This window comes from Hyperolius riggenbachi, chromosome 9 (genome assembly GCF_040937935.1).
Source record: "Hyperolius riggenbachi isolate aHypRig1 chromosome 9, aHypRig1.pri, whole genome shotgun sequence".
In the NCBI taxonomy this organism is placed as follows: Eukaryota; Metazoa; Chordata; class Amphibia; order Anura; family Hyperoliidae; genus Hyperolius; species Hyperolius riggenbachi.
In genome coordinates, this window is record NC_090654.1 from 104,748,669 (window position 1) to 104,774,654 (window position 25,986).

At 42.8% G+C, this 25,986-nt stretch overlaps 1 protein-coding gene across 1 annotated transcript; it reads right to left on the bottom strand.

The window, feature by feature from the left end:
- Positions 1 to 15,965: 15,965 nt before the first annotated feature.
- LOC137533498 (mucosal pentraxin-like) lies at positions 15,966 to 19,649 on the bottom strand. The gene is made up of 3 exons (XM_068254876.1): positions 19,608 to 19,649; positions 18,467 to 18,530; positions 15,966 to 16,579 (listed from the first exon to the last, which is right to left on the bottom strand). The coding sequence occupies exons 1-3, from the start codon at positions 19,647 to 19,649 to the stop codon at positions 15,966 to 15,968; spliced, it is 720 nt and encodes a 239-aa protein (XP_068110977.1).
- Between the last annotated feature and the right edge of the window lie 6,337 nt (positions 19,650 to 25,986).

Sequence of the window (25,986 nt, forward strand, 5' to 3'; positions counted from 1 at the left end):
CAGATTAATATACAACATAATAATAAACTATGCCAAATGTCTAGTAATACTAATGGCATAAACAGTATATATATATATAACTATAAAATGTGCGATCTCTCAAGAACAGATTGCAAAAACAGAAAAAAATATAAAAATATTTTCAGTGAAGCATACAATAAAAATGCAGAAAAAATATGCATAGATCTGTGCAATATTGTTATGGTGGCCATACATGGTACAATTTTTTCATCCAATCTTACCATTTCTATGTAGTATAAGGGTAAATTAAGTAAATTTATTGAAAGGATAATTTAGGCAGTTCCCTTATATTACGTAGAAATTGTAAGATTGGATGAAAAAATTGTACCATGCATGGCCACCATAAGGGAGATAACACCATAAAAATGCCAAAAATGTGAAAAAGTATTTAGAGTGAATCATACCAATGAAAGTGCTAGTGCAAAAAGATGGCCAATATTGACAAAAAGTGCCAGTGCGAACCTATACAGAGTATCCACCAAGAATATAATGCAACAGAAAGTATCAATAAGAAGTATTGTAGAGGAAATACCACTTCTGCAGTGAATAGGAGCAGGAACCAAAGTGAAGTGATGAAAGATGCAGAGTAGTGAGAGTCCGTGAGGAATTCTGATTCTTGAGGTTGTTTGTGCATGTCAAGTGACAGGCAGCCTATTGGGCCAATCAAAGTGCGGGTATAATGTCCTTTAAAGTGATTGGACCCGCAGGGGCTCAGGGTAGGATGAGTGGAGCTCTTGTCATTGCCAATTAGCAGGCATATGTTCCTAGCGCTCGCTATGCTACTCTGATAAGGCACACTAACTCTGATAAGGCCCCTTAACTCTGCTAAGGCACCAATAAGGCCCCTTAACTCTGCTAAGGCACCAATAAGTCCCACTATGTCTTAAGGCTCACTAACCGGCTTAGCGCTGGTAAGGGCCGGTTTCCACTACAAAGTGATGCGAATCACTTGCGCCGCCGGCCGCATCACTTCCACATCTCCTGATGCGGAAGTGTATTGGAGGAGATAGGACGCGGCTGCGTGCGGATGCGGCTGTGTGAGAATCTGCAGCATGCTGCATATTCTCGGATTGCTCCGCACCGCTCCTCACAACATGCACGCAGTGGAAACTCTTCCATTGCTGTGCATGTGTTGCAGGACACCTGCGGTGCGATGTGGCTATGTAGCCGCATCGCAGTGCTCCTAGTGGAAACGGGCCCTTAGTGAATTAAGCTCTAAGATACCAGCCAGTCTCCCTACTCACTTGAACACTATTTAGTCAGTTAGACTTTGCAACTGCTGTTCAGGAAATGCTGTTGAAAAGAAAGAAAACCCTGAAAATCCCCCACAAGGAGATGGACTGGCCCGAAACCTGTCGGTTCTGTCAGATTTTAACTGCCTACTTTTTTCGCGATAGTGGTCCTTTAAGAGAGAAAACATGAATTTGCCTACTAGCTGCTTGAAGTTCCAGGACGTAGATTCTACGTCCTAATAAGTCCCCCTGTATGTTCTAGGACGTAGAATCTACGTATTGTATTAAATTGCGCTGTTTGCCGCCGGTGCGGTGTAGCCAGCAACAATCATTCACTAAAGTTGGGGGGAAAAAAAGTTGTAAAAGTTAAAAAAAAAGGTGACATGGGCCCAATAAAATAAAAAGTTGTTTTTTTTAATTCCCCATTAATTTTTAACCCAAATTTAGCCTATCAACCCATTATTAACCCCTGCAATACCTATGCCTTTTTATAAACGTTTAACGACTGCCGCCAGTAGCGATCGGATGCAATCCCTAGGGCGAAAGTTTCAGGCCCCAATGCTCTACAGATGTAACGCTCTGCCGTTGCCTAGTGATGCATCTGTACAGCTCTATGCCCCCTGAACTGTCGCCCTAGCGAACGCATTCGATCGCCACAGACGCGCAGACTAGGGATAACGGTCCGCCACATGCTCAGCTAGAAGTAAAATATGGCATATGGGGTATCATTTTAATTGGTAAGGGCCAAATACTTTGTAAATGTTTTATAACTGTGGGACGTGAGATGTGAAAATTAGGGAGCGGGACAAATGAAAAAAAATGTTTGTTTTTTGCATTTACGCCTATTTTTTCCCCATAAATGGACTATAAAACAAAATAGTTTGGGGAGAAAAATATTACCCAAAGAAAGTCTAGATGATTGTACTGAAAAAAACAAGATATGTATCACTAAGATGGCATAGAAAATTAAAAAGTTACTGCTGTATCAAAACGACACAGCTAAAGTATCAAAACGCCAGGAACTTTAAATTGTAAAAACCGTGGAATGCGAAAGGGTTAAAGCAGAAGGTATTTGCGATTATTCAGATTGGAGTGAGCATTTAATGTCTCCCATGATGCATCACTGCTGAATATGCAAATAATCTTCATAGCTCCCAGCTGTCCCTCTTTTGGAGGGACAGTCCCTCTTTGGGAATCCTGTCCCTTATTCTTGCTCATTTGTCCCTCTTTCAGGACTCATGTACAGATCTATGTGAACATATGTATGTATGTACTGACAAATGTGCTTATATGACTTTAAACTTTATTCCCATCCTTTAAATAAGTATATTTCTTATTTTCAATTATTAAAATGAAGGAAAATGAACCAGGATAGAGAACCAGTGTGGTTTGAATAATAAAACATCTTTATGCAGTTCATGACTAGGGATGTGTCAGGGTGTGATTGGGGTGTGGCAAGGGCATGGCCTAAGTGTCCCTCTTTCTTATCTACAAAAGTTGGGAGGTATGAACCCTTTGTTGTCCCTGTAAGATAGCCACACCTCCAAAACCACTGGAATACAATGATGTGTCAGCTTGTTAATGGTATAGAGCAGGGATCACACAATCTAAATGCAAACTGCGCCCGCCTTTATACCAATGATTCTATGTTTTTGAGTATTCGCTACCACAAGTCCATGTAGATAATGTTGAAAATGTTGTGACAGCGCTCCTCTTCTTAATGTCTACAAGGCTGAAAAAACTGAAAAAACAAGCTCCACATAGTGCATTACTGTAGATACAGAATTATACACACATGCATCCACCCAGTGACAAAAAGTGATTTTGTGCTCCACTTCATGTGACATCCAAATGCACCCCCTTTAATACAGTCGCTCACCAGATGGGTGCCACCTCAAACTCCAGGTGGATCTATCGCTTTGCCTAAAGGCAACAAACTTCACAGCTCCAGCGATTTAAAAGTATAAAATCTCCGGTTTAATCCAAATTGCACATGTAAAAACAAATAAATAGCACATAACATAATATTGTTTACACAGTTAGCACCCCTGGCCTGCGCACTCCAGTGCACTCCCTTAGATAGAAAGAAACTCTCAGCCCAGCAATATCACTATCAGTCTCACCACAGTGTCAGCGTCCCCTACCTCCGCTGTATCTAGAGCTCCTCTCCGTGCACCAATCCCGCTGCTCTGTGATGTCAGACGCACCTGACTCCGCCCTATGCGTTTAGTCCTCTTGGACTTTTTAGGGGCCCCTGATGAGTCCAAGCAGATGCAGTTTCTTTCTATCTAAGGGAGTGCACTGGAGTGCGCAGGCCAGGGGTGCTAACTGTGTAAACAATATTATGCTATGTGCTATTTATTTGTTTTTACATGTGCAATTTGCATTAAACCGGAGATTTTATACTTTTGAATCGCTGGAGCTGTGAAGTTTGTTGCCTTTAGGCAAAGCGATAGATCCACCTGGAGTTTGAGGTGGCACCCATCTGGTGAGCGACTGAATTAAAGGAGGTGCATTTGGATGTCACATGAAGTGGAGCACAAAATCACTTTTTGTCACTGGGTGGATGCATGTGTGTATAATTCTGTATCAACAGTAATGCACTATGTGGAGCTTGTTTTTTCAGTTATTTCAGCGTTGTAGACATTAAGAAGAGGAGCGTTGTCACAACATTTTCAACATAGAGCAGGGGTCCCCAAACTTTTTCGGTCAAGGGCCGGGTCAACATACTTCAGACTGCTAGGGGGACCGGAACATATATAAAATGATGTTGAAAAACATTACATTGAATTTAGGTATTGATTCTCCCCAATCATGCCCAGAGGAGAATTCCCAGCAGCAGCCATTCAGGTGCCCGAAGAATGTCTTTGTGTACCAGACAGTGAAGCATACCCAGGTGACCAAATGACTGCTGGAAGCCAGCGAATGACTGCTCACTTGCTTCTAAAGCATGTGGATATGTGGTGCCAGCACTGCTATTCTATGGGCTTGATTCACAAAGCGGTGATAACTCAGTTATCACGCCTAAAAGACTTTAGGCGTGATAAGCGGTGCAAAGCTGAGTTATCACCGATTTGTGCTGCTCTTCGCGCGAAGCTCCCGCGCGCAATGTTTTGCGCGCGTAGCGCACCGCGCTGCGCGCGCAAAGTCCCATAGGGCTCAATGGACGCTGCGCGCGAAGCACGGCACACTGCGCGCGCAGCGCGGTGCGCTACGCGCGCAAAACTTTGCGCGCGGGAGATCGCGCGAGTTTCTTCTTATCACGCCTAAACTGAGTTTAGGCGTGATAAAGGGCTTTTCACAGGCGTGCAAACACTTTGCACCGCTTTGTGAATCAAGCCCTATATGTGGGTTGCGGATATTTAAAGGTGCAGTGGGCCACATCCATAAATTATACATTTTGTGTTTGGGGGCCAGTGAAAAAGCCTCGGGGGGGGGCACATTCGGCCCGTGGGCCATAGTTTGAGGACCACTGGTATAGAGCCACAATAATCCAACATGCATACACACTATTTCGTATTGGTTGATCCTAATTAGTGAATGGCATGGATTAATGTGGCTCTATGGGGTAGGACTTGAAACACCCAGAGTTACAGAGTTACAATTTTCAAACTTTTATTTGTACATGGCATTCTTTGGGGAATGATGTGTGTGTAGCACATTAAATGGCCACTGAGTGGCATTGTTGCACTGTTTAAGCTGTTTTGGATTTTCACAAACAAGCACGAAGATATCCTGTGCTCCAAGTAGTGCTGCACACTCAAAGGATGGCTCTCCCTTACACATTCAGCACCCCGCAGCGCTCCGACAAGGGTAATTTGGCAGAAGTACTAAAAGAAGATGAAGCGCGCCATAGTGCATTAAATGTGGAGGAGATTTTATTACCAATTAAAAGTTTATACTCACAAACATGAGTGATAAAAATCGCATCTCAGCGGGCTGCCAGCCGCTTGCCTCTACAGTGGGGGATGACGCGCTGTGGCCAGCTCTGACGAAGGCGCTGCGCGCCGAAACACGTAATGACGTTACACGCCGATTGACACTCCAGCGATGCCCACCTCCCAGTGAGACAGATTCCCAGTCATCGGAAACCGCGCTGCTGGCCACAGCGCGTCATCCCCCACTGTAGAGGCAAGCGGCTGGCAGTCCGCTGAGATGCGATTTTTATCACTCATGTTTGTGAGTATAAACTTTTAATTCTTAATAAAATCTCCTCCACATTTAATGCACTATGGCGCGCTTCATCTTCTTTTAGTACTTAAGCTGTTTTGGACTTGGTGTTGGTCAGAATCAACTACAGTAGCCGGTAATTTACTCAGCTAAGGGATTGCTAATTGTGATCTCTTGGCTGCTGTGATTACCTAATGCTAGGCACACACAATTTGTTTGCAGTAAAGGCAGCCATACGATCCCTCTCTGATCAGATTCGATCAGAGAGGGATCTATCTGTTGTTCGAATCTGATGGCAAATCGACCAGTGTATGGCTACCAAGGGTAATTGAAGTGATGTGCCATGATGAGATAAATGTGAGCACAAGTACCAAGCCTACTTAGAACCTGCCTTTGTTCACTTCTTAATTATCTGTGCAGTCAGAGCAGTTGGACTTGCACTGCAGCTACATCTTTCCTAAAAAAAAAATAGAGACCATAAAACTATTATGTGGCTGTGTAAACATTGCTCATACAGTAGCAGTGTAGTGTTTAAGGGTTCAATAGTTCATCATGTCTCTGTTTGGGAGCTGAATGAGTAGCAGTGATGTAAGATGTTAAAAGTGAACCCGAGGTGGAAATAAACTGATAAGATAAACAATTATATTTATCCTCCTACTCCTAAAAATGACTTTTTTTTTAAGTATCCCAGGATTTAACTTTATATTTAACTATTTACATAGTAGGTTGAATGTTTTACTGTCTCTAATCAAATGGCAGCATATTAAGTGTCCCAGAGTTAGGAAAAGGTCAAAAGTTAATGTATTTTATCTCTTCCTGCCCTCAGAAATTGCTGTCAGGAAAACTTTTATGGCTGGAATTATAATGTTTCCTATATTCCAGACAAAGTACCGACAAGACAGAAGCTGTAACTTCAATGCTTAGAAATTAACACTTTCAGGCAGCAAAATAAAACAAGTAAAACAGCCTGTTATTAATATGTTTTGTACTGTACATACACATGTTTATCTCATCATGTTACATATCTCCTCGGGTACACTTTAAATTTTGTTGAATCTTCAGACTGAGATTTTTAGCCCTTAAACCCAAAATAAGGTTTTGGGATTCTGAGAAGTTCTATTCAGGATTAGTTCTAATGATACAATGAATTATAAGTTTATTTTCACTTCAGTTTCACTGTAATTGGTAGTCTGCTCCATATCGATATTTATTAAATATGACCATGAATTGCACTGGCTTGTAATCTAATTTTTTTACAGCAGCGTGCATACATGTGCACAATGTGTCAAGACCAGGCAAGGAGAGCCAGCATAAAGACAAAAGGTAACCTTCCTGGGGCTTGATTCACTAAAGGGTGCTAACATAGTTAGCACGCCTGAAAGCTGTGCACGTGCAAAATAGGGTGCTAAGTAGTTTGCACGGCAAAGCTGTTACTGTTTGCGTGCTATTTTCGCGCCCGTAAAAGTTACTTTGCGTGCAAAATCAGCTGCTTCGCATGCAAAGTATGCTTATCACACTACTTAGCATGCGAAGCAGCTGATATTGCACGTGAAGTAGTGCACATAAAACTTTATGCAAGCAAAACTTTATGCGCACTAAACTTTATGCGCGCAAACTCTTACACGCGCATTAGCGAGCGAAGAGGCAGTTTGCACGTGATAAGCGGCTTTTCACTTACGTGCTAACCGTTAGCATTCTTTTGTGAATCAAGCCCCTGGAGTTGCAGAGTATCTGTCCATAGGACCACAATAAGCCCTTTAGGGCCGGTTCACACTTGCTCCGAAAACGTATCCGTGGGTCAATTTTTCAGCCCGGATCAGCAGCTGTCTTCACCCAACAAAAAAACCGATCCGTCTGCGTACAGGGGGATCCGTTTTAAAAATCTGAATGGACGGTCCGGATTTGCAGCATTTTCCCGGACCGCACATGGATCCGGATACATGGAGGGGTAGTGAAGGGGAATAGGAAAACGGATCCCCCTCTACACAGGCAATATTGGACATAGAAACAGATTCTGTGTCACAGTCTGTGGAGGGGAGAGGGGGTCGCCATGCTAGAGGGGGTAGCAGCCAGGATGGGGGGGTAGCGGTCGGCAGGGAGGGGGTCGCCCTCCCTCCCTCACCTGGGTCCCCCATCCCCACTCCCCCTCCAGCTACTATGCGCAAAACCTAAAATGTATAGCGACAATGAGTGGTGAGCTTACCTTCTTCCTCCGCTCGCCGCGTCACTTCCTGCAGTGCTGCCCTCCAAAGTATAGAGGGCGGCATTGCAATAAGTCAAGCGGCGAGCGGAGGAAGAAGGAAAGCTCGCTGCCGCTATACATTTCACAGGTTTTGCGCAAAGTAGCTGGAGGGGGAGTGTGGGACCCAGGTAAGGGGGGGTAACCCCGCCGACCGCTGCCCCCCCATCCTGGCTGCTACCCCCTCTAGCATGGCGGCCCCCTCTTCCCGCATGGCTGGGCATATGTTTCCATGGACTGGAAACGTATGCTACAAAATGCATTTTTAGGAAAAACAGGAGGAGAAAAAAAAAAGTTTGGAAAAATGGATCCGTTTAAAACGGATCCGATCTGCAAGCGGACCAGTGTGGACCTTGCCTTACTACATAGATATGGGCTTTATGGAAGAATGGCCAGAAAAAAAGCCATTGCTTAGCATTAAAAATTCAAAGGCACATTTTGAATTTGCCAAAAGGCATGTGGGCAACTCCCCTAATGTTGGAAGGAAGGTGCATTGGTCAGATAAGACTAAAATTGGACTTTTTGGCCACCATGAAAATGCTATGTCTGACGCAAACCCGACACATCCCATCACCCCAAAACAATATTTCTACAGTGAAACATGGTGGTGGCAGCATCATGCTGTGGGGATGCTCTTCAGCAGCTGGGAAACTGGCCTTTGTCAAGGGAAAGATAGGTGTTGCTAAATAAAGGGAAATAATTCTTGATCAAAACCTGTGTCAGTCTCCTAGTGATTTGAGACTGGGATGGAGGTTCAGCTTCCAGCAGGACAATGATCCAAAACATACTGTTAAAGCAGCAGGTGGTTTAAAGGGCAAGATTTAAATGTGTTAGAATGGCCTAGTCAAAGTCCAGACCTCAATCCAAAAGAGGATCGGTAGTTAGACTTGAAAACTTGTAGTTAGACTTGAATTGCTGCAAAAGGTGGCCCACAAAGTACTGCATATGAATAGCTATGCACTGAAGTTTTCAGTTCTCTTGTTCAGGTGTCTATTTGTTGTCTGCTTCACAATAAACCAAATAATACATATTTAAAGTTGTAGGCATGTTCTGCTCACTTTCAAACAATCTATTATATTTCCAGGTTGTGAGGCAACAAAACATGAAAGATGCGGCCTGGGGGGGGGGGTTAGTTTTAATACTTTTGCAAGTCACTGTAAGATGGGCTTTTTTTTACATAAAACAAACATTTGCCAAAATCAATGAATTTCCTTGTTCCTTGCCACTGTATATAAAACACACTTTTTCTCCCCAAGAAATGGGGAGGAAAAAGTCCCTTCGTCTTATACGGCAAATGCAGGGAATCACCATTTGCGAACACCCGCTGATACGAACCACCGACCCGCCACGTCGAGGATTCCCTGCATGTGTCTCCCTGTGTCTGCCCCCATGTGGTCTGCTCCCCCGCCTTTTGTCTCTGCTCCCCCTGTAATTAGCAGAGTAGCGCATGTCTTACCTAATCCAGCGTCTCCCGCTGGGATTGCAGACCTCTCTTCACTTCTGCACTTCTCTACTAACTGCGTCTGCTTATCGCATCATCAGCACGAGCCGTTTACTAGGGGAAGCCGCGTAGAAGTGAAGAGGTCTGCAATCCCTCAAGGTGCTGTTGGATTAGGTAAAACATGCGCTACACTTATAATTACACCGGGGGAGCGGAGACACAAGACATATATAGGGGAGGGGGCGCACTGGGGACAGAATGGGGACGGTAGTAATATCATTGGGAGTAGCGTCTTTTTTACATAAATAGGTAAAAAGGAAAAAAACCTTCCAATCTTTTTTCGGGTCATCCACTTCACCCATTCACAAGCTTCATCTGTATAGAAAGCACCATAGGAAAAATTCATTCAAGATCTTTCTGGTACAAAAATATCGACAACTTTATTGACACAAAAATGCAAATGAATTCATTAAAAATATCTATGTAAGAGGCTCCTTGCGGATTGCGTATGCACTCCTATGTTAGCAGCTGGATGTACATTTTGTCCGTGTAACAATTGGGAATTATCTCCATGGTCAGCGCACAAGATGTGCGCCGACACTGCGGAAATCCTCCACGAACGTCTGAATAACAGAACCCAGCTTTGGTGCAATGCACCTGTAGAGGGGAATTCCCACCGGCAGATGGAGCTGGGGAGTGTAGAGGAATAAACCCTCTGCACTGCCACAGATGCCAGATAGGAATTGTACGAGGGGAAGCAATACAGAGCAAGATAGCCCCTAGTGAGAGAGAGTGAACACAGAGACAGAATGTATGTATGTCCACCAATCTAGTCGCCACCTGTGAACACACAACAGCGAAGACCAAGTGGTAAAGCAATCGCAGGAATAGCGATTGCTAATAGCGACACAAGACTGAGTAAAGGCAGAGCATAGGTGTAGTAAGAAAGACACAGCAAACCATAACAATCAGAACGCCAAAGAAAATAACAAACGCACTAGCTAAACGCGGTCACCGCACAAGAAGCGTAACAGCGACAAAACACGTTAATGGCGCAGTCTCCGCACGATAAGCGCAACAGAGACAAAAACGCGCCAACCCTGACTAACAAATGAAACACGAAAACAAATAGGGAACGCGAGCGCTTGCTAAACGGTTACCCCACCGAGACGACAGCAAGCGTTCGTTCCAGACAAGGCAGACAGAAGGAGCAACCAGTAGCAACCGCAGCTCTGGCTACACTCCTAGACAGAGTACAGAAGGAACCACCGCCTCTACCGCTAGGGCGGATGCGATCCAGACAAGACAGACAGATGGAGCAACCAGTAGCAACCGCTGCTCTGGCTCAAGGATAACTACTCTAAGATAATATAAGCAAACAATTTGCAGATGGCTGAGACTCAAGGTAAGTCTAGCAGGATCAAACCTTTATGACCAGCAGGGAATTCTGGGAGGAAATGGTATTTATACTGCAAGCCTTCAAAGGAAGCAGCTAAGCAATTTGCATGACAAGTGGATGCAAATCCCTCACCAGAACAGCAACTCTGAAAGTTGCAGAGTGAAGACAGGTCTCCTTTCCAGAGATTTGCAGCATTCAGACCTGAAAAATGGTCAAGAAGCTGCCTGCCTGTGCAGACAGCAGAGCAGATCATTACAGTCCACCATTAGGATTGTGCAATATACATCTGGTCGGTGCAGATGTTTCCTTGCTCCTTCGATGTTCCTACCATGTATTATCCACAGGATTACCAGATAGCACTTTGTGCAATTGGCCTGACGAAGGGCCTTGTGTGCCCGAAACGAGCGTGTCGTTGCCTCATCACTATTGCATTAAGTCTACAACAAAGTTCTTATTATTGCTATTGTCCTGTATTGGAAGAATCCACAAGGAGCCTCTTACAGAAATATTTTTTATGAATCCCTTTGAATTTTTGTGTCAATAAAGTTGTTGATATTTTTGTACCAGAAAGAATTTTTCCTATGGTCCTTTCTATACATATGAGGCAGAATGGGGACAGCAGGGGGCATACTGGGGACACCTGGGACATACTGGGGACTGCAAGGGACATACTGGGGACAGCAGGGAACATACTAGGGATACCTGGGGACAGAAGGGGGGCATACTGGGGACAGCAGAGGACAAACTGAGAACAGAAGGGGAAATACAGAGGACAGAAGGGGACATACTGGGGACAGAAGGGGAAACATGGGGACACTGGAGGACGCCAATTAGGGGAGAACATCCAGTTTATGGAAGGATATGCAAGGTAAAGGGGAAAAAAGGAGTTACACCGAGTTTTATTTCCATAATCATTTTATTTTGGACTCATCACTCATCCAAACCATAATCAGCCTGACCACAAACAATAAATATGCAGCACCAGTTTCATGCAGCAACTTTGCTGAGAAGATTTGTGAAATCTGATGGCAAAACACAGTATAGACAGTCCCCTATTTACTAACGTCTTCATGTGCAAAATATACAGTACTGTTTTTGTTATCACATATCATATCATGCATTGAATAAACTGTTGTAATTAGTTTAAAACACATTAAAGCACATTGAAAACAACAACAACAAAAATGTCTGTACTGTACTACAGCTCTTATCCAATTACCTTTTTCTCCTAAGTTTTGTCCCAGGATATCATTTTTTATTTTATCAAAAAATATCTTCTCAGCACTTAGCAATTGAAAAAGTACTAAAATGTAGGTAAAAAAGTATATCAAACTTATTTTAAGTATTTTATTTCTTGGCAGAAGCTTTACAGTGGACCTGAACTCTTGCACAGGACAGAAGGAAAACAGACAGAAATGCACCCTGTATGTAAATAGAGAGTTTAGCCCGTCTAGTTCCCCCTCATCTTTGACTAATCACACATTGTAATTTGATCCCTCAGCGGTGAAAGCTGACAGCCACGACAGAGAGGCTAATTTCAAAGCACAGGATGTTAACAATATGTCTGCTTCCATGAAAGCAGGAAGTAGACACTGCAGATTTATTGCAAGATTTAAATCAGCTATAACAAAGAAATGTTTTTCTTTAAAGGTTATTATGCTGTTGCGTATCTTTTAGAGTAGAGAGGAAGTTCTGAGTTCAGATCCGCTTTAAAGCAAACCTGTGAGGTTTGCAATCCAAAAATGGTAGATGTTTACCTCGGGAGAGGCAAGGCTCCTTGTCCTCCAGAGACTTCCACCTCCCTCCTCCTCCTCTAGGCTGTTCCAGCACTGCGACCACGAAGATCATAGGTGTGTGGCCCAGCCAGATGGCTCATGAATGTGAATTAGCATGAATCCAGTCCAACTTTGGCAGAAAAAGCTGAGCCTGATCAGGTCCGTGCTACCACACATGGGTGAGTCTTTGGGGGATACATCACTGGATTGGGCCAGTGGAGAAGGATGGGATCGCCTCTGGAAGACCAAGATGTCCATTTGCCAACCCGACATGTATCACCCCCATTAATAAGGGGCTTTCTCAGGGGTACATATAACAAAGTGCATAAGTGCTCAAGGTACTATACAGGTAGAATTATTACATTATTCATGAAAAACAAAAATAGTAGTAGCCTTTTGCCCCCTTCTAGCTTCCTACTGGCTGTTGTATTGAACCGCTGCCTCTTGTACAGTCTGAATCATAGTCCCGGAACAAGCATAAGGCAGGCTTGTCCTCTAATATGTAGAACTTGTGTAGCTGCATGGGTGTTATGAGCTCATTTAAATATGTGAAACGCCAACTACTTCCTAAGCATTTATTACACACATCTCCGCTCTTCACCCTATGAGACACAAGGAAGGGGGCCTTTGTTGTTTTCTGGCAACATAATAGAGGTGCAAATTTCTAGAGATAAGCGCTACAGCTGGATGGTCACACAATACTAATAAAACGTTAACCTCAATATACGTTTGCACATGCAAGACCTTGGTCACATATACAAGGTTGCTAGGTCAATTATCACCACTTGATGGTGGAGCTACCTCGGACTGTCAGGAAGCACAGAGCGCACAGCGCAGGGATTCTGTTTGTGGGCGAGCGGCGGGAGTGAGATTGACCCAACGAGCCGGACCGGGAGGCACGGGGGAGAGCCCGTTCTAAAATACTCTAGACGCTGTCTCAAACCCAACAAATCTCCTAAACCAGTAGCTGCAAGAAGGAGCAACGGAGCAACGCCTCGTTGATCGTGGGGGACAACACATGAGCGATCTTTTGACCAATCTAGCAGTGGTCAATCGGATAGGGTGAGTGCAATCATTTATATGAAGTTCTGCTGCTGGATTTACATGTATGGTGGAGCAATGTCTATTATATCAAAGAACATATTAGAGGTGTTCTAACACTGAAGCCCTATGATTATGTGGCAGATTCCTAAGTGATTAGTATCTGACGCTTGCTTTTCAGTGGAGCGCAGAGGCTTGGACAGAGGAGGTGGGGGAGTGTGCGTACTTCTGCCCGTCATTATGTGCCAGGCAGAAGCGAAGATTATCCAGGTTAAAGGTCAGCCAAGTCGGAGAAGACCGGCGGCTGACTGCGGGGTATGACAGAAGCGGTAAGTATCTAATTTTCTCTGCCTACCCATTGCAGGTTTCGTTTTACCAGAGCCTTTGGGTTCTGGTATCCTTTAAGGAGAGTTATACAATGAATTAAGTCAGTTAAGGAGAGCTCAACAATGAGTTAAGTCAGTTAAGGAGAGCTAAACAATGAATTAAGTCAGTTAAGGAGAGCTAAACAATGAGTTAAGTCAGTTAAGGAGAAGTAAATCATGAGTTAAGTAATTTAAGGAGAGATAAATTGTGAGTCAATAAATAAGGTGAGATAATTTAAAAGAAAAGCTTTGTGAATCAGGCCCTAAATATTTTTTCATTTGGCACCCAATTTACTACGGTATTTATTGTTTAGACTTATATCAGCTTCATCCCATGCCTCTGTTACATGCACGCTTGCCATGCTGCACACTGACCCACCCCACAGTATGAAGCTGCTCTTCTCTTCCTCAGTACTGTTGGGGCTGTAAGTGTGGTAGGATGCTACACACGTCCTGGTGTTCTGCCTTGCCTCTGACTCCACTTATCATTTGCTTGGATAGCACCTGAGATTTGAAAGTAGACAGAATTGCCTTCTGCTTTTGTCACTTCAACCATAATGCTTTGTGAAGAGTGCTTAGTAAGTATGACATATCCAGGATCATAGGAGCAGGAATAACAGCTGCGACAGGTTCCGTGCGCCTGTAGTGGACTGTGTAGGACCCTAAAATGCAGAATCAGCAGAGGAGCTAACTTTGCACATAAAACTGCTCTCTGAGGTCTGCTATTTAAGGGGGATACGTAATAATACTAGCTGAGGGGTCCTATTTATTACTTCTATCTGAGGGGGGTACATAATACTGCTATCTAAGGTGGGTTTCTTAATACTACTGGTACCTACCTAACATTACTATCTGAGAGGACCTACCTAATATTGCTATCTGAGGGGGATTACGTAATACCACTGGTACCTACCTAACATTACCATCTGAGGGGACCTACCTAATATTGCTATCTGAGGGGGATTACTTAATACCAGTATATCAGGGGTGGTTAGCTAATACTGCTATATGAGAGGGGGCTGTCTAATATTTATATCTGAGCTGGGGCTATCTTCTACAGTTATCTGAGCGGGCCACCCTTAATACTGCTATGCAAGGGGCGGCTATATTACTGCTGTCTTGGGGACACACTACCTAATACTGATATCTAGGGGAACAATAGCTAACTATTTATTTCCTGGGGGAACACATGGCTATCTGGGACAATGGCTACTTACTTTTTTATTTTTTTTCTGGGATGCTCCTGGCTAGTAAATGTGTTTGTATGGTGGTACATGGCAGTGTAATCAATGTATTTTTTAGTCCATGTTATTAATGTCTATCTTTTTATTTGATGATTGTGTTCAGTTGTGTGTGGGCGGTGATGAGCCATGTCATGAAAGGATGGAGAGCAGAGTTGGGGGTGGCAGTATAAATCCATATTCTATAGAGAATAATTCCATAGAGAATAACTCCATAAAGACCTTTACAGGCCTAGAATTCTGTAGCTACACCACTGTGGCCTAGAGGTCTGTAGCTACACCACTGTGGCCTAGAGGTCTGTAGCTACACCACTGTGGCCTAGAGGTCTGTAGCTACACCACTGTGGCCTAGAGGTGTGTAGCTACACCACTGTGGCCTAGAGGTCTGTAGCTACACCACTGTGGCCTAGAGGTGTGTAGCTACACCACTGTGGCCTAGAGGTCTGTAGCTACACCACTGTGGCCTAGAGGTCTGTAGCTACACCACTGTGGCCTAGAGGCCTGTAGCTACCCCACTGTGGCTTAGAGATCTGTAGCTACGCAACTGAGACTCAGGATGCTTCTGGTGCTACCAATACTGAAACCAGATAAACACCATGATAACTGATTATGTTGAATATACAGTAGAGACATTTGCCTACATACCTGTCAATGAGAGAATCAACCCAGTGAGCATACCCGAATCTTACCTTCTGATATATAAAAAAAAGGTCTTGCAAATTCTAGTCACATGACCTGAAGCAGCCTACCTGAACCATTCAAATGCATGTACTTTGGGTGAAGCTGCTGTTTGAACCACAAAGGCACTGGCAGGATTCTTTGAAGATTACCGGCTGTTAGAAGGTCTCCTGACCAGAATCTTTACAAATTATTTAACACTAGCTAAGCAAGGATCTTATATACAGAAAAATACAAGGTCTACCACTGACTTTCTATACAGGACTCTGAAAACAGTTTCGCCTGGAGTTGGATTCAAGCCTTCATGAATGCACGTTCAGTTGACAGAGCATATCCTAGAGGCACAGGGGGCTGCATGCTGTTTCAGGAGTTCACAGAACAGCGGTATGAGCCAATAGTCACTGGACCCCTAGCATTATAGTTTAACAAATTCCAGTTAATTACATCACCCCCCGTTTTTTTGGTAATAGCCGTTTCCATATCATCTGACGTCAACACTTTGCTCCACACGTTAACGTCTGTTATTTGAGCAACTGATGAGGTTTCTTGAGCAACATAGCTGCTTCCGATGACTATGCCCATTGGGACAAATTTTGTCAGCCCTGTTTGCAACTCTTCACTTCGGTACAGTTCCCCATTCAGCCAGAACAGTAGCCTCCCCGAGCTGGAGTCAAAGGCTACACATATGTTCCTCCATTCATTAGAGTTGGCGATGGGGAGGTGAAAACTCAGTTTTAGACCTTTGTAGAAGATCAGTACGTCACCTCCCGTAAACGTACTTGGGTTTGCATCAAGCAGCAGAGCAAATTTGTTCATACTAGTTGTATTAAACATTTTGAACATCAGCATGTTTTCTGTAAGGTTTGTACAAGATTTCAGGCACAGAGTGAAAGCAGTGAAGGTCTTAAATGTTTTGGGGGATACTTTGACTGGTCCATTGTCTTTCTGATAGAAGTAGAAAGCTTTACCATTCATATCTGAGGAAAAAGACAACAAGTAATAAACAGATCACTGTGAAAGGATTTATAAAGGTGTATCTAAATATATCATAAGGTACTTCCTCTCCTGCCAGAAAAAAATGTATGGTGATTTGAACCGTTGGCTTACCATTGGATCTTTTCCTGTTAAGAATCAATTTTGGTTGCAATCTACTAAGAGTCTGGAGAATTTTAGCAAAACCTTGTATAAAGACCTTACCTTGGAGGATAATACCTGCTTTGAATCTACTGATCATAATGATCCTGCTCATGAAGGCCCAAATTAAATCACCATGGGGTCACCATGACACCTCATCGAAAATATCTTTTTTTTTTAACAATGATGTGGATTTGCTGTGGAGGGTGGTGATTGGATAGGGCAAATACAGTTTCATCTAAATCTCTACAGGAGTCTAGTGATGTATTTGGCTCCCTGGGGCCAATTGTGTTAACTGGACACCAGCTCAAATACATAGTGGGTGAAACACTGGTTGTGCAATGTGGCCTGCTAAAGACCTGATAAAGAACTAAGTAGCTAGGTTGTTATTCACCAACCTATATAAAGAAATGCAGGATATTATATATCATATATTCAATGCAGAGTTGTAACATGGTAACTACAGTATACTGTAACGATTGGTGTCAGCACGCAGAGAGAATCTGATTATTGGTGATCTGCAGTATCACCAAGAATACAGATATATACCTGATTATTGATGATCTGCAGAATCACTGATAATACAGATATATTGCTAACCTCTGGACACCTATATAGTGTGAGTGTTTGGTGCAACAGTAATAACTTTGAGTGAGGACCACCCGAGGAGCAGGTGGTCCTTGGCAGTATGAGAAATACCTCCCTTTGGAAGTGCAGAGATCTTGCAGCAGCCTGAGACATCCAAGAGGCGGAGTCCCAGGCTGAATAGCAAGAAGACCCGATGACAAATGACCCCTGGAAGATGGGCGTCACAGGCAGGTCTGGAGACTAACACAAATGATAATACAGTTCCCTAGTCTTGGGTGCGAGGTCCGTGGTCTCAGCACCCTGGAACTAGTCTAGAGTATAACACAAATGATAATACAGTTCCCTAGTCTTGGGTGCGAGGTCCGTGGTCTCAGCACCCTGGAACTAGTCTGGAGTATAACACAAATGATAATACAGTTCCCTAGTTTTGGGTGCGAGGTCCGTGGTCTCAGCACCCTGGAACTAGTCTGGAGTATAACACAAATGATAATACAAATTCCGTAGTCTGGGTGTGAGGTCCTTGGTCTCTACACCCTGGAACTAGTCTGAATAATAATACAATGATGAACAAAAGTAATCTGGCTCAGTGTGAATTCCCAGGTCCTCCTGGTTCAAACACACTGTAGGATCTGACTATGGTCTGAATGCTTCCACGTAAGTGTTCGCAATGGCAGACAACCAGCAACTGGCAAGCAAGCTATATATGTAGTTGCAGGACTCTGCCTCCCCGCCCGAGTCACTCAGCCAATCAGGAGCCCAGCAGTAATCAGCTGATCATCCTGATCAGCTGATCCATCTCCTGCTGGCATAAAGGTCCTGACTTCTGGCTCACGCGCGTAGTTCTCCGTCCAGGTGCACTAACAGACCCAGCCACACCAGACGCACGCTGCTGCGTGCAAACCGCCGCGTTGGACGCGGAAACAGCCGCCTTGCTGCCAGTACATGCGGCGGTTTTTCCGCAATCTATCATATTATCAGACGCATGCTGCTGCGTACAAACCGCCGCGCTGGACGCGGAGCCAGCCGCCTTGCTATCAGTACACGCGGCGGCTTTTCCGCGTTTTCTCACATATAGGTTCTATTATTCCTCTGTATTACTATGAATTGTTTTCATTCTCATAATGATGAACCTGCCTACTCACCTGTCTGCCCCAGAATTCCTGGGATTTTTGCCAGAAAAAACAAACAGATAATAACCTTCATGACCTAGAAATATAAATATAAACAATGTAAAAACCATATCAGAACACTGCATGATGACACTTAGAATTGTATGAAAATTAAAGTCTGTCACATTATTGTTTGTTATTTTTAATTGTATATTGGTATGATTAAAGGTTCACTGATAGTAATATCTGTGTTTCTATGATGTAGTGTGGGACTAAGTAGAGGGAGGTTATTTTATAACGGTTTGGGTAACATTCAACAAAATCAGCTACAAAGTGTGAGTTGGTTATCGTGGATCCACGTTCGGTAACCACTAGTTAATCAAACAGTTATGTCTCTCGTCTCGTCTGCCAGCTTTATGTGGCGGCAGATGGGGACATAATATATAACAATACTGTATGTACTTTTTTATTTGGTTGTTGAAGTACTTTGTATTAGAATATGCTATTGAATTTTTTATGTGTACCTGACACTATGTATCTCGAAGAATCTGCATTTTTGTTATGGAAATTGTTCATAAAACTTCATGATGCAAAAGAACATTGAATGATTTCCTAGGCATAGAGGCACAGTAAATAAATGTATAACAATTACACTTTATAAACAGGAAATAACCAGAGAAGGACGGCACTCCCAGTGTAATGTTTAATTGTTGCAGATAGAAACCGATATTTCGGGACTCACATGTCCCTTCATCAGGGCATAACGGGTCTACAAGCTGGGCATACACTCACTAGCAAGTGATATGTACTCTCAGGCTTGCTAGTGAGTGTATGCCAGGCTGCATGGACTTTTTCCCCAGTGATATTGTATAGCCCTGGTGGCTACACAGTTACGGGTGGAAGTCAATTGGGTGGGAAGCTCCTGGGTGAGAAGGGAGAGTCTGCAACAGTAATAGTAAGTGTCTATTGCAGTAATAGCAGTAGAGTATTGTACCGTGTTAGCAAGAAGTTTTGAATCCGGATGATACCATTTATTGCCTAACTTAAAGCGGAACTGAAAACTGATAAAAAAAAAATAAGAGTTTCACTTGCATGGGGCTTCTGCCAGCCCCCTGCAGCCGACCTGTGCCCTTGCAGTCTTGGACCAATCCTCGGTTTACCAGCAGCGGCTCACTTTTTTCCCATAAGGGAGGTAAATTTCTAAGTCAACCTCCATTGCACCCTGGCCACACATATCCTAGTACGAGTTCCTGTAGCCAGGAGCACCTTGCGCAGGCGCAGTACGATAATCTCTACTGCGCCTGCGCAGTACGCGTCCAGCTACGGGAACGTGAACAGGGAGGCGTGCGGCCAGGGTCGCGCAGGCGCAGTTCCCACAAACTGTGCGAAGTGAAAGTGAGCTGCGTCGTGGGATCAGAGTATCGGTGAGTGGCTGCGTGAGAACAGGTCAACTGCAGGGGGCTGGCAGAACCCCCAGGTAATTGAAACTCTTATTTTATTTTCGTGAGACCAGCCAATAAAGTGTGTGTCCCCATTAAGATGGCGGAGGACCAGGTTCACCAGGTGGCATCCAACAATAGGAAGTTCGTGGGCAGCAGTCAGCATCGATCCCAGTCAGCTGATGAGACCTGTTCTGGGTAGGACAGTTACCGGTATTTACTGTACTTATTCGTTTCTCAGAGCGCTCTCTTTGTTTTTTTTTAGCTCATAGTGGATCCTAGAGCTGCCTTTTTCTACCATCGGATTGCCTGGTCGCTCCATAGGAAATTATCCCAATTCCCACTTTGATTGCTAAATATGTTTATATGAGACTGCCTCATATTTTTGTAGACTTCATTTGTCTGTCTATGCTTATTAGGAAGGACATTACTGCATTGTGCTATTAAAGAAAATACATTGAGCGAATGGGTTCCTTACCGCGGTATTCTGTCTCTGCAGTGCCTTGGACTAGCCTGTGAAGAACGTGTTACCTGTATTTATGCGACTAGGATGCTTGCCATTGGTCGGACAGCATAGTTAATTATTTTTGTGAAACAGGATGTGGTTACTTTATCTGATTTTTTTTCTTTTTCTAAAGAAGTTACATCACTTGTGCAAAATGAATATAGACTGTAACTGCTTATTAATTTCATATGTAAACACAACACTTTTTAGCTAATCACTACCAAGATTATGTGGCATTTCAAAGTTAGAACTAATAAAAGGTATGTTCCATCAAGTTCTTGAACTCTGAGGTGGTGCAGACAACCTGCTAGTAGCTAAAAGCACTTTGTGCTTAAAGAGAAGCTAAAGTAAAATTAATACAGAGGCTGCCATCTTTATTCCCTCAAAAACAATGCCAGTTGCATGGCTGTCATACTGAGATTTAGGCTTTAGTTGCGTTGGAGTCATACACACCTGCAACAAGCATGCTGCCAGTGGAGTCAAATCATCTGATTGGCATTCTCATTCTGAGCCAGAGCATCAGCAGAGAAGTCAGGCAACTGGCATTGTTTATTAGAGAATGCAGACAGCAGCTTCCATGTTCATCATACTTATAACACCCACTGGGTGCTCCAATTGACTTGATTTGCTAAGACATCTCCAGAGATCTTCAAGCATCTCCAGATAGATTACCATATGTGACCCAGCAAACCTGGATGTACTGCAGTGGTTAAAAATGTGCTACCATTAAAGTACTCCTGTACCAACGTTTTAAGACCTGCACAAAAAAGCACCACCGCACAACTCACCTAGTCCTGGATCCATTCACTGTCTTTTCCGCCTTGTCAGCTCTCCCATTTTGGTGCCGCGTCCTCTCGTATTAGCAGGCATCTTCACTGCTATGGCGATGACCCAGAAGTAGCCTGAAAGTACTTCTGGGTCAGCTCCATAGAAGTGGAGATGCCAGCTGATACGAGAGGACACGGTGGCGGAACGGGAGAGCTGACAAGGTGGAAAAGACAGCGAAGGGATCCAGGAGTAGGTGAGTTGTGCAGTGATGCTTTTTTTTTTTTTTGACAAAAGTGAAAGTAAAGCATACACGTGTTACTTCCTTTAACAGGTGTACAGTATGTAGTAAACAGTACACACTAGGAATAAAGTGGGGGGGGGGACATCTAGTGGTCAAATAGTAAAATTACATTAAAATACATCCCATTAAATACAAATACATAAAATACCCTATTAATTAACCCCTTACTTCCTCTCCCATAGTTACCAAAATAAAATACCTGTATAAAAAGTTTAAAAAAGTGACATTTAAAAAAAATACATGAATAGATAGGGCTTCAATTTATTTAATATGTATGTCATGAGGGTATATTACTGGTATTTTTGCAAACAAGGGCTTGAAATCAGTGACAGAAGCAAAATGGAAAAACTACACCTTTATTTCCAAATAAAATATTGTAGCCATACATTGTTTTAGGAACATATTTTAAACATTGTAATAACCCGGGATGAATGAACAAATAAAATTTGTGGGTTTTATCCACAGTAACACTTTTTATTTTAAAACTAACATGGGCGAAAACTGAGAAATAAATTTTCATTTTTTTTCTTATTATTCCCATTAAAATGCATTTAGAATACAATAATTCTTAGCAAAATGTACCACCCAAAGAAAGCCTAATTGGTGGTGAAAAAAACAAGATATAGATAATTCTGATGTGATAATTAGTGATAAAGTTATTGGCGAATGACAGAGGAGCGCTAAATTGTGGAAATTGCTCTGATTCATAAGGGGAAAAACTACTTGATTAGATTTGGAGATTAGTGGGGACCACTAGAGAATATAAGTAATTCAGCAAACTAGATTGCATTTTGTAATATGCTTCTGCTATAAGATCTTAACAGGATGCAGTCTTCACCGGGGCCATATCAAAACATTATGGGGTTGCTGAAAGCGTAGCATGTCTTCAGTTACTTGCTTCCTTTTGGGTACTTTTTCCATCTCAAAGTGCTAAAAATTAATTCAAATTGAAAATGAAAAATGATCTCCAAGGAGAAAACGCAGGAGAAAAAGTGAATTGCATATGGCTCTAAAAATCTGAAAATGTTAGAAAGTTCAGACCAGGTTTGAGGTATCCCTCTAATGTTACTGACTGACATCCAGCATTAGTAGATCAGTGTCATAGCGTGTTAGTACTTGCTGGTAAAGTGCAGCCTGCAATACAATATTTTACACAAGAATTTTAAAAGTGTTATGCCTCTATTTTTATGTGTAACTTGTATAGATCAACGAGGAAAGGGTTACATTTCCAAACCAGAAAAGTAAATATTTACACTTCTCCTGGGAATGGTTCTCAGTACAGTCAACAAGCACTTTGTTACATGTCCAAAACAAAGATACCTGCGGAAGCCAATATAAACCTTCAGTATATTCCAGTGAAAATGCATGTCATAGATTCTGTAAATTGCAAGTTGTGCCCTCTCTGCCTTCCTTTTGTCCATGTGAGTAATCTCAGCATCTCCAGTGTTTGATGGTGGGTGGGGGGGGGGGGGGGGTTAAGCTTAGGCTTTGGCAGGGGGAGAACGACACTTAGGTTTAGGCTTTGGAGGGGGGTGGCTAGGTTTAGCAATCAGACGTGGGTGGTTAGGTTTAGGAATCAGAGGTAGGTGGGTAGGTTTAGGCTTTGGAGGGGGGTGGCTAGGTTTAGGCTTTGGAGGGGGGTGGCTAGATTTAGGAGTCAGACGTGGGTGGTTAGGTTTAGGAATCAGAGGTAGGTGGGTAGGTTTAGGCTTTGGAGGGGGGTGGCTAGGTTTAGGCTTTGGAGGGGGGTGGCTAGGTTTAGGAATCAGACGTGTGTGGTTAGGTTTAGGAATCAGAGGTAGGTGGGTAGGTTTAGGCTTTAAAGGGGGGTGGCTAGGTTTAGGAATCAGAGGTGGGTGGTTAGGTTTAGGCACAGGAGGGGAAGTTGTTAGGTTTAGGCAATAGAAAGCATTGGTTAGATTTAGGCATTGGATGGAGTAGATGTTAGGATTCAACATTGGAGGGGATTGGTTAAGTTTAATCATCAGAGAGGAAGTTATTAGGTTTAGGCATCGTAGGGGGGAGGTTAGGCTTAGGCATTGGTAGAGGGAGAACTCAGTGAGAATGAGGTTAGGCTAAAATATCTTTAAAATGACCAATATTCTACTATTGGAATAACTCACTGATCCCTAGTAGAATATTGTTAATTTACTAATATTCTGGTTATGGCTATTCCTGGCCCCCAAACTTTTGGGGCATCCATTTTAAATCTATGTATTTAGTCTTATATGCAGATAGCAGAGGCTCCCCAATAATAGTAGTATTCCTAGATACTGTGTGTGTGTGTGGGGGGGGGGGGGGGTAAATGGCTCATATACAAAATATGTAGTGCTAAAAGAATAATTTTATTAGACACCTAAAACAGACAAAGCATTTTGAGGGTCTATGCCTGCTTCTTCAGGTCAAGTAAACGGATGGACTGTTGCTGATTCAATCCCCCCCCCCCCCCCCCCCACACACACACACATACACACAAACACATGCACACACCACCACCACCAATTCATTCATTTGCATGAACACCAATATTTTTATCTCCATATTTTTCACTAATCCCTCATTTCCTGGGGGAATAATGTTCTGAGTTCCTTTGGAACTCTTCACTGTTTTTTTTGTGAATAGAAAACCACCACAGAAGATCTAAAGTGAGGATAGGTTTTCCTCACTTGCCTGATACAATGGTTGCTGGCTTGCAACCCACACAGTACCTCTTAACATTTGGTGCAGTTAAATACTATGTTATCAGGGGCTTCTCAATTCACTAAGCTTATCTCCTGTCTTTAATAACGTTTCTAGAATTATCACCATGGGGATAAGGCATGTAGTATTCAGGAAACATTTTACCTCAGGCAAACCTAAAGTTAACTCTTCTGTCTTTAAGTTAACTTTTCAATCCTTAAAATAACTCTTAGTGAATTGAGGCCATTGTCCTTAGCATTAAGCCTTATGTGTGGGGGAAGAGATGTGGGTTGATTATTATGTCAGCCTCAACTGTATCATGTCAACTAACAGATACAACGGGGGGATTATCGGAGGTGCCACTAGGGTTGGTGTCACCCAGTGTGGTAGCTCATGGTGTCACCCCTTGACTTCCTCCCGTACCAGACCAAATAAAATGAATGTTTTTGTAATGATGTTACTGTACTTGGAAATTGACAAATGTAATGACTATAGTGGTGATAAAAAAGACAACTAGCAAGTAAAAAGAATGAAATGAAACCAATTATATTAACATATGCACACGGCCCTCATCACAGATAACATAATTAGGTGAAATGTTCTACTAAAATAACTTAATTTGACATAGTACAAGAGGCAATCAATTATTTTGATTGATTTCCTAATCCTAAAACATGGTCAAGAATGCCAATGCAATGTACATGATGTCAATGCAATGTACATGATGCCATTTCTAACCAATTTCGACATGACTTCCCATATTTTGGTTCCTAGTGATGGACATAAAATTTAAAAAAATGGCCCTTTATTTCCAAATAAAATATTGGTGCCATATATTGTACTAGGGAAATATTTTATATGTTTTTTTTTTTAAACAATTTTTATTGAAATGTTTTGACATAACATTGAACCTCAAAACAGCAGTACTAGGTGCCATATATGTACTCATTCAGATACCTCCCCTCAGCCCCCCCCCCCCCCCGCTGCCCCTCCCACCCCCCTCGGTCACACTGTGTCTCTACTCTGTTTCAATTTTTATGTAGATATAGATATAATCCCAGTCTCTATTGTTATTACTAGTTGCGTCCAGGTACCCTTAGATCACCCAGAGTTCCGCTTATATCTTCAATGCAGTACCACGAGGTATAAATAAAGTCTCTCATTAAGGCTTTTATTTGTTGAGACGAGAATTGGGTTAGTATAAAGCTTTTCCATATCTTAAAGAAATTTTTAGTTTTCCGCTCCTTAGTCTGCAAAGTGGCTAAATGTTCCATATTGAAGATATACAAGAGTTCCTTGTTTACTGTATAAATACTTGGTGAGGTGGATTCTAGCCATTTACTCAGGATCGCTCTTCTCGCTGCAATCAAAATGATGTGATATAGATTGGAAGGGGGACTGACAGTTGAATTTGTTGGGGATTTGTAATAATTAAAGAGCAACAACATATGCGATTTGTTCAACTTTTTCTTACACATTTTGTTAGCATACTTAACAACTTTATCCCAGAAGATTTGGATTGCTGGGCACGACCACATACAATGATACAAGTCTGCGTTGTGTAAAGCACACTTTGGGCAGTTGGGTTTGTATCCACTAGGTGGTACTGTATATTTTATGTTAAAAGCGTATTTGCCTCTGTGGATAAAAAGTAAATGAGAAGCTCTCCACTTTTCGTCTGTGATCACTTTTCTAACCATCATGTTCCCTTCAAGAATCCTATCTCCTATATCTTGTTCCTGGGTGATATCATCCCATTTTTTCATGGAATTTATAGCTATCTTTTGGTTGTCTATTTCTCTTATCGCCAAATAGAGGTCAGCCAGTGATCTCTCCTCGGCTCCAGGTTTTAGAATGGAAT

Bases quoted from the DNA above. Each gene is read 5' to 3' on its own strand.
- LOC137533498 (XM_068254876.1), bottom strand. From the start codon at position 19,649: ATGGAGGTTGACTTAGAAATTTACCTCCCTTATGGGAAAAAA. The intron at 18,531-19,607 runs GTGAGCCGCTGC...TTATATTTCTAG, and splicing joins ACCTCCCTTATGGGAAAAAA to GTCATGAAGGTTATTATCTG. The intron at 16,580-18,466 runs GTGAGTAGGCAG...CTTTTTCCTCAG, and splicing joins AGGAATTCTGGGGCAGACAG to ATATGAATGGTAAAGCTTTC.